This window comes from Electrophorus electricus, chromosome 7 (assembly GCF_013358815.1).
Source record: "Electrophorus electricus isolate fEleEle1 chromosome 7, fEleEle1.pri, whole genome shotgun sequence".
NCBI classification, from domain to species: Eukaryota; Metazoa; Chordata; class Actinopteri; order Gymnotiformes; family Gymnotidae; genus Electrophorus; species Electrophorus electricus.
This window is the reverse complement of record NC_049541.1, coordinates 16,918,398-16,935,264: the sequence shown is the minus strand read 5'-3', so window position 1 is coordinate 16,935,264 and position 16,867 is coordinate 16,918,398. Positions and strand designations below refer to the sequence as shown.

Sequence of the window (16,867 nt, the reverse complement as noted above, 5' to 3'; positions counted from 1 at the left end):
ATATTCATTGCCGTGTTCGTCATGTTCTTAGTTCTCGGCTGTACTGTATGCACCCCAACACACTACACATACAAACACTCACTCTCACTCACTCACTCTCTCTCTCTCTCTCTCTCTCTCTCTCTCTCTCTCTCTCTCTCTCTCTCTCTCTCTGTCTCTCTGACTGTTCAGTATGGCTCCCTCAGTTACTTACCGACTCATAAAATTTACACTGATAGCCTGATAGCTCTTCTGCATTTTTTCTCATTAGTGCATGCAACTGTAATTTCACATATATTTAATGTTGACCTTATAATTTTTCTTCTTATGAATTTCTGCAGTAGATCGCTGTTCTACCCACTACACACCAACAGAAGTGCGTGAAGTAACCAAAAACTCTACTCAAGTAAAAGTACTGTTACTTTAAAATAAAAATTGCTCAAGTAGAAATAAAAGTACTCATTTAAATTATTACTTTAGTGAAAGTAATAAAGTATACGTTAAAAAGACTACTCAAGTTGTGAGTTTCTTCACTGGAAATCATTTACTAACACAAGGCAACAATTTTACTTGTGTGTCCCTCAAAATAAAATATGAGGCCCTCATAATTTTTACACTGAATTCAAATCACTTCTAAAGATGTTTCTTTCAAGGTTTCAAGGTTTTTAAGTGAATTTTACATGAAGTATATGTTACTTATTAATAAATAAGGCTGTTATTACACTTAAATTTAATATGTACAATCTTGAACATTTCTCCAGTAATAGTTTGCCTGCACTTTTCTTGGTACAGTTAAGTAGACAACTAAAAGCACTTTGGTAGATTTCTGCTAAATGCCATACATGTAGATGCAAATATAATGGAATGAGAACAACAACAACAACAACAACAACAAAAAAGGTTAATAGAGAAATTCTAAAAACATATTTGGATTCAGCATGCAGAAATTCTTACAAACAGCTTTTTCTTTGCTCTGGGTCTTTGTCCTACTTACTTCATGTGTTATGTTTAAGCTACATAAGGTTTTTCATATCGGCTAAACATTGTGTATATGACATAACACACAAGCATCACACTGGATTTGGTAATCTCTTTGTGATTAGTACAGTTTCTGGGAATATTCCAAGCTCTTGCCAAAGGTCACTTACTAGACATTTTACTTTTCATTATATTTACATTGCAATTAGGTGACCAATTAGTCAGACTGGCTGGCTATGTAGCTAGATATGCTTCATTGCCCAGCTAACAAATGCACCTGTATGTAGTCAAAAATAAATATCAATATGTAAAATCAATAATAAACCTTAATTTCTATAACCTCAGAACCTTTAGAATCTTGAAAATATGCCACAACATAAGGCATGCCTTCCTGCACACCCTGAGTTCAGTTCAGCTGCTGCATTTATGTTTCTAGTGCTTGTAGTTTATAGCTACGTAGCTAGCTAGCCATTTTTTTTCTTAGAATATAATTGATATCTAACCACATTTTACTTTCTTATTACTTTCTTATTTGCTTTCTAATTAATCATGCACATATTAGGAGCGCGAACCGATTTTACAGTTCATGTGATGTGTGAACCTCACAGAAAAGTATATATTAGAGAGAGAGAGAGAGAAATAGATAGATAGATTTTCAAGAGATATGGCACCTTGCATATCATATCTCTTGTTTGTGAAGTACCTTTTTTTGTGAGCTTTTGCTGGTGTTTAGAAAAAAAAAGTTTTAAATTTTGACTGCTTTATTGATTTATGTGCAATTTACATTTATTTTTTTTACTTCTCTTCATACAGCATAGAATCTCAGAAAACTGCAGCAGTTGTCCTTTGATTATACCTGTGTGGAATGTGTGAAGCTTGACAGATTTGCTGCAACATTACATTTGACAATGTTTTGTATGTAACTGTAATATGTGTTACAATCCAGAAGAACATATTACTGTCAACGGGGAGCTGTTTCCTACCAAGGTCCACTGTCCAATGCATTGTAGTAGTTATATTTGATACAATGAATGTAGACAATATGAATGTAGACACTAGGAGGGTGACCAATCGTCACACTGTCTTTATGGGGAGGCCAGTAATAAAAAAAGACATTAAATGGAACATTAGTTGTTTTAATCATAGACATTCTACTTTTAGCTTGTACAATATGTGAGTTCTTTATGAGCACAAGACAAAACGCACAGAAATGAAAGCCATTCGTAATTGTGTAATAACCTTTTATTAATTCCAAAGCTTTTACTCACAAGGCTGTTGTCAAGGCAGGTCAAGGTATCTATTGTGCATATTTATAGGATTCAGTAGTGAACCCATCTTTTAACACTGATGACTTTGTTGTAGGCCTATACAGAGTAAGGTGTGCATCTTTATACAGGACAAAACAGAATCTAAATGCTAGCTAACTGTTTATAAAACTGTGTAAACCCATAATAATCTTATGAACATGGTGCTAATATCACCATGGTCATGGGTTTGATTCCCAGGGAGCACATGCACTGAATACTGATAAATGAGCCCTTGCAACAAATAAAATATCAGCCATTTCAAGCTACCAAATTCAACATTATGCATGTAATATATGTATATAAAAGGGTTAATATTGTATTTCTATGATGCTTCTATGTTTAAAATGATTTTCAAAAATGTGTTCTGGCAAAAGGGTAAAGCAAGACATTGAACCATTTGTGATCTAAACACTGTTTGAGTTTCAAGAGGTCAAATGTCATTTCCTGAGCAAAAGCACTCTCATTCATGAGGTTTTCTCTGACTGAAGCCTTTCCTCTGTGTCTTACAGGTTATCATAGTCTGCAAGTAAAAGAACAAGAGTAAATATACCAATTTAGTTTTGCAAATTAATATTTCTGTATGTTCCAAATACAGGGTGCCTTGCAACATAACAAAACAGTGTTGATATAATAAAAACATAATATAATAGTCAAATCTTTTTTTAAACATACATTATTGATGCTTTTTAGATTTGGTGATTCTTCAAAGCACACAGATCACATGTCTATAATGTTTTAGATTGGTCCGTATTCTCACAGCACACATTATCATTACACTACAATACATCATGTGTCAAATGATACGGAAAGGCCAGTCTCTCATTATTAATAAGCAGTGCAGCTGGAATGTGCAAGTAAAGAGAAATAGAAACCTATTATAATGGGCTCCACCTAAACCGCCACTGTATTCTCACCTGTACCACCTAAAGAATCTTGTCCAGGGGAGATGACATCATCATAGTACTCTGGAGTGAGAGCTACACCAGCACATGTAAACAAGTTTTAATGCCAATGAGCAACAAGTCTGACATTAATAATGTGTTGATTCTTGTGGTGAGAATTCCTTTATCATTTTAAGAGAAACCAACCTGTTGTAACATGCAAGTTTGGTCCAACAGTAACAGCATCATCATAGATCTCCATGACATCCTCTATCAAAACACAAGATAAATGCCATCAGACATCAGTGTCATTGAGTGTTATTTTATGTGTTTAAAATTTACAGTGCAAATTGATGTAAAATTAACAAAAATAGCTTAAGAAAAATAATTGATAGTATATGTATCACTGTCAATGTTACAACTTCAACCTTGTGCAGCTTTGCCTTGTATCAGTGTCGCAAATTGACAGCAAATTAGTTACCTATTTGGGCAGTAGTGTGAGTAATGAAATTATTAGTAGAACTACATTTTCCAGAAGCAAGGGGGTTTTAGTCAAGCATACTTGCTACAGTATCAGGTGTCTGTCCATGTGTGATGTCATTGTAATTATCCTGTGGATTTTCTGTCCCTAGATCACCTAAATCAAATAAAATGAGCTGATGGAGTAATTTCAGTCATCATCATCTCTTTCATTTTAATGAAGTGAGGAATTAAACAAATTTAAATGACAGACCACTACTGGTGACAGCATCATCATAATACTCAGTCTTTTCTTCACTGACAGATTTTGCTGAAACCGAAAGAAAAGTGCATTTCTTGTAAATTATATTAAGATACATGTTGCATCCAAAGAGAATTGTCTATGAGAACAGTCACCAAAACTCTACAAGGTACCACAACTGGCACCCACAGCACACTGACTAAAGAGTTTTTAAAAAGTTGTATGTTTACAACAAAACAGCATTGATTGGAAGTGTAACATTATTAAAGAACACTATGATTTCTATCAATTCTAATATTTCTTTGTGAGATGTAATCCCACCCTTACCTGAGAGAAGCTCTTTACCAACATCTTCATAACCAGAATGCTGAGCCTCTGAATCGATATATTCTATCAGAAGAGAACAGAGCAATCATGAAACATGCTTGAAACAGGAAATCACGAGCATCTTCCTTCAGGGATAATAATGAGCTGTGAGAACAACAGAATATTTGTCCAGTTGACTGCAATGTTTCCATACAATACAAATACAATAATCCAGGGGTGTCACTAGACCCAATTTAATGGAGCATGTGCCCCACTGAAATGTTTCCATGCCCCACTATAATCACTGGTAAAATCCATAATGCTTTATATTTTAACCTTGTTGAGTAGAACTATACCATATAAATTCACTACAGGGACTACAGGTCCCATAATGACCCAGCATCTTTCCAAACACTTGAGCAGCTAATAATAATAGTGATGCCAGTATTTAAAAGCAAGTCAGAAGACAAGGTAATGATCATTTAAAATGTACTCACATATAACCATTTCACTTACCAAAAAACACATATTGAACCATTAAAATGAAGGCACTGGTTAAGTTAACAAGGGGGCACTGCTAACTAGATAACAAGCTTAAAATGAGAAATATAAGCAGTAAACTATTCATTTTGCAAATTTGTGTTATTTAATTAGCATGAACTGGTGATGCAAAAACAAAATCACAATTCACATGTAGTTTTATCTCTCAAAGGAAACATTTCATAAGATTATTTGATGAGAACATGTGAAAATAGTATTAAAATGAAATGTAAATGCTTAAATGTAACATGTGAAAAAGTAATTTACATTTAATACATGACAAATGAGAGAGCAGGGAACAAGAGTGAGAAGAGAAGAAGGAGAGAGAAAGCATATGCAGAACAGGTAGAAGTAGTAAGAGACAGAGAGTGTAAGGGTTGGCACCAGGCTGAGGCCCCTTCCAGCCACCAGAGGGAGGCCTTGAGTCAACCACACCACTAATCAGGCTTAACACCCAACAGTTGGGCTAGACCTTATATAAGCCCAGTGAACCAGTCATTCAGTGCTGGGTCTTTGCCAAAGTTCTGAGCTAAGCTCCTAGCCTGTAACTTAAGGTATTGAGGTCTGAGCTCTCGTACTACACCTCACTTCTGTGCTGTGAGGGTGTCCGTGTTTTCACACGTCCCCTCCCCTCTCCAGTTTTCCCTCTCAAGTCTGTCTTTCTCCGGATGCTTCCCTTAGCCGTTCAAGTTCCTCCCTGTTTTGTGGTTTTGTTTGGGAAGTTTTAGTTTGAGTTTTCCCCAGTGCATCGGGGTTGCCATTTCTTCCCCTGGCGTCCTTTATTCTCCCTTTTTTCCACGCTCAGCGTGGTGTTTAGTTTTTTCTTTTGTTTTACCTGACCCAGGCTCTAACTGTTCGGCAAACGGGCCCACCATTGTTAGAGCGTGGTTGCTCACCCAGTAGGCTGTTGATATCACCCAGCTAACCTGGGATTGAGACCACCTTACAGAGAGCAGGGAATGGAGCAACAGAAATGCATATGTGCAATTCTGCCCCTCCTACTGACTGGAAAACAAAGGGGCTGAGCTATGTCCTTAATTCTGTGTGTCTCTCAGTTTAGAAGATAATTCTTTAAATATATTACTTTACATCACTTTTACATATTCAGCATGTAAAAAAGTGCCTAGAGATAAACAACTGGAAAGGCACCAAATTGAACAAAGAAAAGACAGGAGATTACATTTGGCCATTAACAGCAATCATTGTTTAGATTGACAATGTTCTTGTATCTTTATCTTTTAATTTGTAATTTTACTTTACTTTAAATCTACTCCTATTTTTTAAAGCCCTTTCTGAGGTGACAGATCTCAGCCTTTATTTAAAACTTTTTTCCACTCAATGTTTCTATACATTTGAGCAAAGTACTTTGAATTCCTATTGTGCATGAAAGGTACTACATATTAAAACATGCCTTGCCTTACAAGCAGACATTTATTATGATACTGCTCAGATCTCTTAATGCAGTGAGCAGCAAGATGTGAAATGTCATAAGGTATGAAAAGAGTGCGATACAGTCACACAGCTTCAAAATAACAAATATAACACACAAGCTCTCATTTTTCTCTCACTCTGTCTTTTTCTTTTATCTCTGTGTCATACACACTAGGATTGCCTGCAATATTACCCTCCATATTACTCACCCTTTTGAACAGAGATGGGAGTTTTTCCACTGGTGATTCTGTGGTCAATCTCCTCATAGATTACTTCAGGCAAAGTCTTATGCCTCCTCTTATAGAGCACTGGGTGTGAAGACATGAGGAAACATGGCTTCAGCAAATTAATGGTGTAAAATGTCGGAAACCATAGATTATATGTGAATGTTCCCTACCTCTCCTGAGCACTCTGTTCTGGTAAACCAGCCCAGAGAGAAGCACCAAGGCCAGGAAGAGCAGCACTCCCAGTACCAGCAGGACCACTGAAGAGGTAACTGGTTGAGGTAGAGGTCGACTGGTTGTCATCTCAGATTTACCAACTGGACAGGAAATTGCAAAGGAGAACGTGTATAAACAGTATTTTTCATTTGAACATTTAAAAAAAATGAGGCAGAGGAATGAAAAGAGGACCTGAGATGGAGTTGGTGGTTACTTTGCTTGTAATCACAGGGGTCAGGGAGATGTCTAGAAATAGAGAACCAAATCAGTTAGGTGGACACAGAACTCACACAAACATACAAAATCAAAGTCATAATTAGCTTTATTCTCTAACTGACCCTAGCAAGTATATGTCTGTTATATCATTTAATTTACATTTCTTTCTAGACATTTTTGATATTATTGTTATTGTTGTTATTGATGTTGACAACGATTTACCTGCAAAATCCAGCATTTCTCAGGTTATTAAAAACATTTATCATTGTCACTGGTGTTCATTGTCACAGACCAAATGTCAATATTTAATTGTGAGTTTGGCAGTTCTGGTAAGCCAAAAAGCAATTCATGAATAATGAAGCTGCAGATGACATTTATATTTGCTCATTTTTTATTCAGATTTGACTGTATACTAATGCTACTTCAATGTATAAGGACATGCATTTTCAGGGCTATACATTACTTAGGAGGGAAGAACTTCATTACTAGGTTCTTCTCATTTCTTTAACTGTTCTCACTTCTTTGCACCTCTTCCTCATGACTTAACTCCTCCCTCTGGGGATGTGACAAAGAGATGCAAGGATGAGATGTGAGGACAGAGGGCTCAGTGACAAAACGTCCACCCAATGAGAGTCCTTGCTTACAGCAACATTAATAATTGATGTGCTGCACAGGTCTATCCCTCATCACCAGGTACAACACCCAGAGATACATAACAAGGTGTAATTAGCCTACAAACTAAAAAAAAAAAAAAAAAACATCAAAACATTGCAAGCACAATTTCTATTTTTCAGCTACTGAATTTGTCAAAGGAGTTATTTATTGAATCCAAAACCCTGTCTGAGGTCTCCTCTAACCTGCACAAATGATGCCAGCATCCTCTTTGTGGGAGCAGTCAGTGTGGTTCTTCAGTGAATAACTGCAGTCCCACAGGTGAATTTCATCCCCTCTACACTCCACTCTGTTCAACCAGATCGCCCCTTCACCAGCACCAAAGGCAGCACTCCCATTAGCACTCAGTGCCTTCCCACAGCCCAGCTGTCGGCAGACCACCTCAGCATCCCTGATGTCCCACTGATCATCACAGATGGAGCCCCACGCAGCATTATGATAAACCTCCAGCCTCCCAGAGCAGCTTCCCTCTGGTCCACTCAGCCTGAGAGGCAGCAGAACTATACCACAGACATATGACATGAGGAGAAAATACTGCACAGGACAGTTAGGGCAGTAACATAACTGTCTGGGTTCAGCAGATACCACATTTCGTGACAACTTTGACTATGTGAAGTATTGATGTTGAATAATCCATTAAAATTTGCAATGATGGGTAAGATATTGGAAGAATTTTGATTTAATGCTCTCATTAATTAATGCATCCTTACCTGAGCACTGGCTTTGATGGGGAAATGAAGAGCATTTCACATGTTTTTGTAAATGTTTCTGCTCTTCTGTGAGTATGGTAAGAAATTATGATTGCAGATTTAACGCTCATGAGCATTTAATGATTAACTTCTCAGCTACTTGATATCTGCAAGAATCTTTACATGCAGGGAGAATCTGCCTACCTGAACAGGTAATGTGAGCCACCTCCTTGTCATTATCACACTTGTTGTGCCCCCAGGGGTCAGATGGGCAGTGCCATAGAGTGGAGTCATGTTTCCTACATTTCACCTGATCCAGCCAGTTAGGAGATGATTCCACTCTTGCTCTGGCCCCAGACTCCCTGCCTGTTTTCCCACAGTTCAGCTCTTGACAGATCAAACTTGCTGTTTCTTCATTCATCTCATTCACACACACATTCCCCCAGGTCCCATTGTAGAACACTTCCAGATTCCCTTTACACCCCTCAGTGAGTCTGATCTCTTTAAACTCTGGTGAGAGAAAATATGCAGACAACTGTTTTGTTAATCTTTATGATTCTTAGACCGTTCTACAAGAGCTCACTCTACCCAAAGTATAAATGCACAGTTGCCATCAGTGTCTTAATTACTGTTTTTTTTATGTTTCTTTAAACCCATATGAAACTTAGCTTTCTTAACATAAATAGCTAAAAGCAAATTAAAATGAGCATTATTAAATATGACACTGCTTTGGTGCAGTTTTGGGTTATCTTCTGTCAGAATTATTAGATATCATTCTTGTATGCTTAATGTCATAGACTTTTACATTTGACACTTGCCTTTGAACTGTGCAACTGGTGTTACATTTTATGTTATCACTATACACTTTAAAGAAGAAAAGACAAGCAAATCAAATTCAAGAACAGCTGCAGTCAGCATACTCCACCTGAGCACACGACGCCTACATCCTCCTTGTGTCTGCAGTCATGCTTTCCTCCAGACTGATACCTGCAGTTCCACAGGGACGTCTCGTTCCCCTCACACTGCACCTCATTCAGCCATATGGGCCCGGTTCCAGGACCAAACCAGGCTGGTACATGGGCACTGAGGGCCACTCCACACTGCAGCTGCCTGCACACCACCTGGGCATCCTCAATATCCCATGAGTCATCACACACTGTCCCCCACGATCCACTGAGGAAAACCTCCAGCCTTCCTGCACAGTCTCCCCCAGATCCAACCAGCCTGATGGAGGAGTGGGCTGAAACACACACACACAAAGTGTGTATACACACACAGTCACACCTTAATTGTCCAGAACAGTTCAGACAGTTTAAACTCTGGTTTTGATTTACATAGAATTGTTCCACCAAAATAAGCACATGAGGTTATTATTTTTGTTAATGTGACATAAAGGTCATGAATCCTCACACAACTGGTGTAGATTTTAGAGTAGAATAGGCAAGCATGTTATTAATTTTGTTAACAATTACCAGTTTTTAGGTTAATGTAACACTTACCAGAGCAGGTGATTGACAGCTGTTCCATGGAGCTGCAGGAGAGGTTGAGGAGGTTTGCAGTGCTGCAGTTCCCCAGATGAGCTTCACTCCCAGAACAATTGAAACCCCTCACACACATGTGGCTGTGTTGATCAGGACTGGATGGAGAGGAGCTGGAGAAGTTCAGTACAGAGCCACAGCCCAGCTGTCTGCACACCACAGAGGCTTCAGATACACTCCAGGAGTCCAGGAGAACTCTCCTCCAGTCCTGGATAAAGTAAACCTCAACCTGCCCCTCACACTCCCTCCCTCCAGACAACCGCACTTGCCCCTCATGAAAGGCCTGAGATGAACCTGAATGGGAATATAATTAAACATGTAAATTAATAAGCTTATTTTAGCATGCAAAACATCACTAATTTCACTAATGTGGTGAACATGAGTGGAAGAGCTCACCACTGCAGATGACTCCAGCAGCCTGTTTATGAGAGCATGCTGCTCGACTCCATGATGAGATGGGACATTCTGACAGGTGTGTCTCATTCCCATGACAATCAAAAATATCAGCCCAGGTGCGGCCGCTCCCCTCCCCAAACCAGTCCGCCGCCAACAAAGCCACAGCACTCCCACACTTCAGCTGTCCACAGAGGACACTGGCAGCTTTCATATCCCAGCTAGCCCCACAAACTGAGCCCCAGTCACTGAGGTATAGGAGCTCCACTCGACCTGAACAGGAGTCCCAGCCATTCAACAGACGTACTGCTGTGTGACCTGTAAAACATAGAACTGATTACAGATCTCTAAAATGAGAAGAACAAAGCTTAACTTAGTATCTCATAGTTACAATATATTTCTGGCAGAAAAATGACAAATACTTAACCTGAACATATTAGTCCCACATCATTGTAATGGGAGCAGTTCTGTTTGACTGAAGATGTTGGACAGAGAGAAACCTCAGATTCGTTGCCTCTACACTGAAGTTCCTCTGTCCACACCTGACCCTCCCCTCTGCCAAAAGCAGCTGCTCCCAGCAACTTCATAGGACGCCCACATCCTAGCTCTCTACAAACAACCTCTGCATCCTGTTGGTCAAAGTTAGCATCACACACTGTGGCCAAGGTATTCCCATGAAGCACCTCTACTCTCCCAGAACACAGGTGAGGACCATGTGTAAGTCTGGGCATTTTGTGACCTGTGTGTAAAGTAAAATCATTAATACCATGGACAACACATATAAGAATAAATGGTCTATAATCATTCAGTTACTTAAAACATACTATGAAATTTAAAATCGGAATCATCTCATCTATGTTCTGTGGGTGATGGGTCTAGAATTAATCACAAATATGATATTTCTCAGATGTTTATACAAATCATTCTATAAGTGATTAATAGAAAATAGACTGATTGAATAAACACACTGATTTAAACATACCTGAGCAAAATAATTCAGCATCATAATAATGAAGACAGCTATGTTCACCCCAGCCCAATGATCCACAGTGTTTCACTGTAGACTCAGTTCCACTGCAGTCCACATGACTCATCCAAATTGGTCCTGACCCTGGTATGTAACCTGCATTAATACTCAGTAACTCTCCACAGCCCAGCTCTCTACACACCACTACTGCAGCTATTGTACTTATACCAACACCACACACTGTTCCCCACTGTCCTCTATGAAGAACCTCCACTCTCCCAGCACATCGACTTCCACCATCCACCAGCCTCACACTTCCTGTATGGTCAAGAACAAGAACATGATAGAGTAACAAAGAGAGATAGACAGATCATCATGTACAATGGGTTTTTAACACAGAAAATGTGTTTTATGTAAAATGTGAAATCAGTTTTTAAAAACAGAATTCTTACCAGCACACACCAGTCCCACATCACTGTCATGAGAACAGTCATGTTTGACTGCAGATGATGTTGGACAGGATAAAATATCCGATTCATTGCCTCGACACTGAAGCTTCTCTGTCCACACCTGGCCCTCCCCTCTGCGAAAAGCAGCTGCTCCTAGCACCTCCACAGGAGGCCCACAGCCCAGCTCTCTACACACAACTTCTGCATCCTTCTGGTCAAAGTCAGCATCACACACTGTGGTCCAGGTCTTCCCATGAAGTACCTCCACTCTCCCAGAGCAGCGAGGACCACCAACCAGCCTCACTCCTAAAATATTAGTATGGGGAATAGAGACCATGGAACACATTCTAGTAACATAGAAACTACTTACATTATTGATTTTTTAGAATATTTCACTAGACTATATCAGACCATAACCTGGTTCTGTTGTCACCCACATACTGGCCTGTTGTCTTAAAACAACCTGTGGCAAATAAGTCAATAAAGAGGTGGTCACCAGAGGCAGAGGAGGCTCTGCAGGTTTGCTTTGAGACTACAAACTGGCAAGGACATTATCACAGTATCACAGACTGCATCAGCGACTATATCAACTTTTGCACTGACTTCATTGTTCCTGTCAGGTGGGTACGTTGTTTTCCTAACAACAAGCCATGGGTCACCAAAAACCTGAAGGAACTTCTTAATAGGAAAAAACAGCCTTTCAGACTTAAGGACAAGGAACTATTGAAGGGAGTGCAGAAAGAGCTTAAGGCGAGAATCCAGGAGAACAAGGAAGGCTATAGAAGGAAGCTGGAGATGAAGCTTCAGCAGAATGCAAAGGAGGTGTGGACAGGCATGAATCAGATCACTGGCTTCAAAATAAGGCAACAGACTGCTGGGGGCAGTCAAGACAAGGCCAATGAGTTGAATGTGTTTTTTAACTGGTTCAGCACAACACCCTCCGTCCACACCTGCAGAGGCATCTCCCCCACTTCCTCAACATCAACACCTCTTAAACATCAGTACCCACCCCCTCTCACCCTACAGTCATTATCTGTTGAGTCGCAACTTTCACAACTCCCCCACCCAGTAGTAACAACCAGCCAGGTGAAAAGACAGCTGGAAAATCTTAGAGTCCACAAAGCTGCAGGGCTGGATGGAATCAACCCAAGGGTACTGAAGGTTTGTGCAACCCAGTTGTGTGGGATCCTTCAGCAGATCTATAACCTGAGCCTTAAACAGTGGACCACCAATGCGGTGGAAAACCTCCTACCTAGTTCCTGTTTTAACGAAGTCCACTACCTCTTCCTTGAATGACTACAGACTGGTGGTGCTCACACCTCATGTCATGAAGGTCCTCGAAAGACTAGTGCTGTCATATCTTAGACCTATAGTCAGCCCTTTCCTGGACCCTCTGCAGTTTGCTTACCAGCAGCAGGTAGGTGTGGATGATGCTGTTATCTACCTACTGCAGAAGGGACATGCACATCTGGATCAGAACAATTCCACTGTAAGAATCACCTTTTTTGATTTCTCAAACGCCTGCAACACCATCCAACCTCTCAGATTTGGGGAGAAGATGGAGAGAATGCAGGTGGACATGTCCATGATCACCTGGGTCAAGGACTACCTGTCTGACAGACCCCATTACGTGCAGCTGGGAGCAAGCCGATCTGAAGTCTTGGTCAGTTACATTGGAGCACCACAGGGAACTGAGCTCTCACCTTTCTTATTCACCCTGTAAATTACTGACTTCCAGTACCGGTCTGACCTATGCCATCTTTAGAAGTTTTCTGATGATTCTGCGGTGGTTGGATGTATCAAGGAGGGAGAATACAGAAATGCGGTTAACAGTTTTGTAGAGTGGTGTGAGAGGAACCATCTGCTCCTCAATGTGGACAAGACCAAGGAAATGGTGGCAGATTTCAAGAGGAGGAGGACAATGACCAGTCCTTTTACCATCAAGGATCAGGATGTTGAGCAGGTGGTAACGTACAAATACCTTGGTGTCATCAGAAGCCGTGTACAGGAAGGCAATGAGTAGACTTTACTTTTTGAGTAAGCTCAGTTCCTTTAATGTGTGCATCAATATGCTGATAATGTTCTACCAGTCTGTTGCCATGAGTGCTATCTTATTATCTTTTAGTCACAGACTCATTCTGCTCTGCTGTAGTAAGTAGCGGTACAGGAGATCAGTCGTTCCAATTGCGATCACACTGTACAATCCTTCTTTGTGTCGGGACACTACTGAGTAGTATTGAGCATTAGATAATCGTGCTTATTATTAATATCCACTCTGTTGTCATTCTCTTCTGCATTCATTGCACAATCATATATACACACCTCAGTGAATGTTTGTATTGCACTGTCACTTTGCCTGTTAGACGGTAAACAGTGAATGAGCGGAATAAGCGGACACCTCACTATTTTTACACTTTGCAAAAGACATACATACTATATCTTTGTATCTTAGTTCTTATTACATTTCTTATTTTTATATATTGTAATTTGTTTTGGTTTTATCTGCTTTTTTGCACTGTTGCCTTTTTTGTAACTTGACCTACTGCAATATGTCAATTTCCCCCTGGAATTAATAAAGTGATCTGTCTATCTATCTATCTATCGGTCTATCTGTCTATCTATCTATCTATCTATCTATCTATCTATCTATCTATCTATCTATCTATCTATCTATCTATCTATCTATCTATCTATCTAGTTCATGCATGGTTCTTCTTTAATGGCAGCAAATAATAAATATATTATTAGAAAATAGGTTTTGTGGGTGGTCTAATAAGTGACAAGGGATATTTTAATTTCCTTTACAAATGCTGAAGAAAGAAAGCACAGCTGTTTTATCTGAAAAAGTAACTCCACAAGAATTGTTAACAACTGATCTATCATAGCATGTCACATTCATAGGATCATGTCCATAGAAGCTTCTAATGATAATGATGCCATGCTTTCCTTTTATTGAACAAATATACAACTGAAATGCACAAAATTTGTAATGTCATAACTGGTATAACAAAGTCTGAAAGCTAGCAAATATGCAGAAATGCCAGTCGAGGTAAATATATCCATTCTAAAGATTAGTATTATTTACCTGAGCAGATAACTCCTGCATGATGACAGTCACTAACCCTTCCAATTGAACCACAGTTCTTCAGCATAGACTCTGATCCACTACAGGCCACTTCATTCATCCAGATTGGTCCTGAACCTGGTCCAAAGTGAGCTTTACCCACTGCATCTACAGCCTCCCCACAGCCCAGCTCTCTACACACCACTGCAGCATCTCTCATATCCCAGCCTTTATCACAAACTGTTCGCCACTGTCCTTGATGAAGAATCTCCACTCTCCCAGTACAAGGCCTGCTGCCATTCGCTAGCCTCACCATGTCTGTTTGTCAGGGAGAGAGAGAGCAAGAGCAAGAGTGAGAGAGAGAGAGAGAGAGAGAGAGAGAGAGAGAGAGAGTGATTAAGTTGGGAGGGAGGGGGGTATGCGTAATTGTCATGTAAGTCACTGTTGTTACACACAGGCCACCAGATGGAGGCCTTAGACACTTCCCACTTCCACCACCAGAGCACATCTGCTCCAGAATACTGACTGGTTTCCATAGTTCGTAACTCTGCACACTAAGAACTGTTTGGAACTCTTTAAATGTATTATTTAAACTCGCTTGTTTTATTGTGAAGTCTTGCCACTTTTCTCTGTCTGCATTTCTGTACTGTTTATCTGATGCATTTGGCTCTTTTTGTTTCTGACCCTCCTTTTTTATTGGTTTGTGATCTTAGCCATTTGTGTTTTGGCATTGCTGCCTGATATAGAATAATTCCCTGGTTTTCTGCCTCTATGCTTGTTAAGACTCCACTTATTGTTGCTCTGTGTTCTTTAACTATTTCCACAGCAAAAAATCTGCAAATTAATCATAACACTTCCCCAGCTTCAGCATCACCATTACAAAGAGAAAATGCTAAAATGATATATAATTCATATATAGAAAAAAATATACATATAACAATGGGTTTAAATTGTAAATAACATACATGATTAGTGTCAGAAAAATACAAGATTAACTGTGAATGCATGCATTTCTTACCAGCACACACCAGTCCCACATCATTGTCATGCGAGCAGTCATGTTTGAGAGTAGATGATTTTGGACAGAGGTGAATCTGGGATTCGTTGCCTCTACACTGAAGCTCCTCTGTCCACACCTGGCCCTCCCCTCTGCCAAAAGCAGCTGCTCCCAGCACCTCCACAGGAAGCCCACAGCCCATCTCTCTACACACAACCTCTGCATCCTGCTGGTCAAAGTCTTCAATACACACTGTTGCCCAGATCTTCCCATGAAGCACCTCTACTCTCCCAGAACAGCGAGGACCACCAACTAATCTGACCCCTAAAGTGTTATCTTAAAAGAACAAAGAAAATTCAGTGCTTCCAAATTATTATTATTCACATGTTGAAATGTGAATGTATTTGCTGGACAATTAAAGTCTCAACCCTTAAAAGTCATGGAAAATCTTGAGATGGAGGTGGGAACAACACATTAATATGCATTATATTTTTAGATTCATAAATGACAAAGGCAAGGAAATTAATAAATGTTGAGTAGTAAACTCTAGCATTTGAGTTTTATATTGAAATTTAGAGCATCTTACCTGAGCAGATGACTCCAGCATTTTTGGTTTGATTACAGTCATGTTTACCCCAACCTGCTGATGTACAGTTCTTCAGTGTAGACTCTGATCCAGTACAGTCCACATCATCCATCCAGATTGGTCCTGATCCTGGTCCAAAGTGAGAGCTACCCAGTACATCTACAGCCTCCCCACAGCCCAGCTCTCTACACACCACTGCAGCATCTCTCATATCCCAGTCATCATCACACACTGTTCCCCACTGTCCTCTATGAAGAACCTCCACTCTCCCAGAACAGTGACCACCACCATCCATCAGCCTTACACTGTCTGTTCAAAATGAAAATTAGGAAGAAAGAAAGAGGCAGAGAGGTATGGAAACAAATCAGAAAAAGAGACAGTTGTGCAAGCGATACAAAAAAATTTTAAAATCTTACATAACTTATAATTACAGTTTGAGAAATACATGTTTATATATGAATTACTCCAAATCTTACCCCCACACACTAGTGTCACGCCATGCTCATGAAAGCAGTTGTGTTTAAGTGTAGATGATGAGGGACAGAGGTGAAACTGAGATTCGTTGCCTGTACACTGAAGCTCCTCTGCCCACACCTGGCCCTCCCCTCTGCCAAAAGAAGCTGTTCCCAGCACCTCCATAGGAGGCCCACAGCCCAGCTCTCTACACACAACCTCTGCATCCTTCTGGTCAAAGTCAGAATGACACACAGTGG

The 16,867-nt window shown here is 39.9% G+C and overlaps 1 protein-coding gene across 1 annotated transcript; it reads right to left on the bottom strand.

Annotated features, from left to right (window-relative positions):
- Positions 1-2,354: 2,354 nt before the first annotated feature.
- LOC113569180 (antigen WC1.1-like) lies at positions 2,355-16,715 on the bottom strand. Its single transcript, XM_035528173.1, has 20 exons — positions 16,631-16,715; positions 16,155-16,463; positions 15,590-15,892; positions 11,072-11,202; positions 10,519-10,825; positions 10,095-10,409; positions 9,633-9,992; positions 9,086-9,400; positions 8,365-8,670; positions 8,182-8,244; positions 7,657-7,971; positions 6,776-6,829; positions 6,541-6,684; positions 6,353-6,451; positions 4,194-4,256; positions 3,879-3,935; positions 3,708-3,782; positions 3,353-3,415; positions 3,179-3,241; positions 2,355-2,784 (listed from the first exon to the last, which is right to left on the bottom strand). Exons 2-20 carry the CDS (start codon positions 16,447-16,449, stop codon positions 2,768-2,770), a joined length of 3,345 nt encoding a protein of 1,114 aa, XP_035384066.1. The 5' UTR covers positions 16,450-16,463; positions 16,631-16,715; the 3' UTR covers positions 2,355-2,767.
- Positions 16,716-16,867: the final 152 nt, after the last annotated feature.

Coding starts and splice junctions, on each gene's coding strand:
- LOC113569180 (XM_035528173.1), bottom strand. CDS start 16,449: ATGGATGGTGGTGGTCACTGTTCTGGGAGAGTGGAGGTTCTTCATAGA. Junction 7,972..8,181: donor CCATCAAAGCCAGTGCTCAG/GTAAGGATGCAT, acceptor TCTGTGGTATAG/TTCTGCTGCCTCTCAGGCTG. Junction 3,783..3,878: donor TGATGCTGTCACCAGTAGTG/GTCTGTCATTTA, acceptor TATTTGATTTAG/GTGATCTAGGGACAGAAAAT.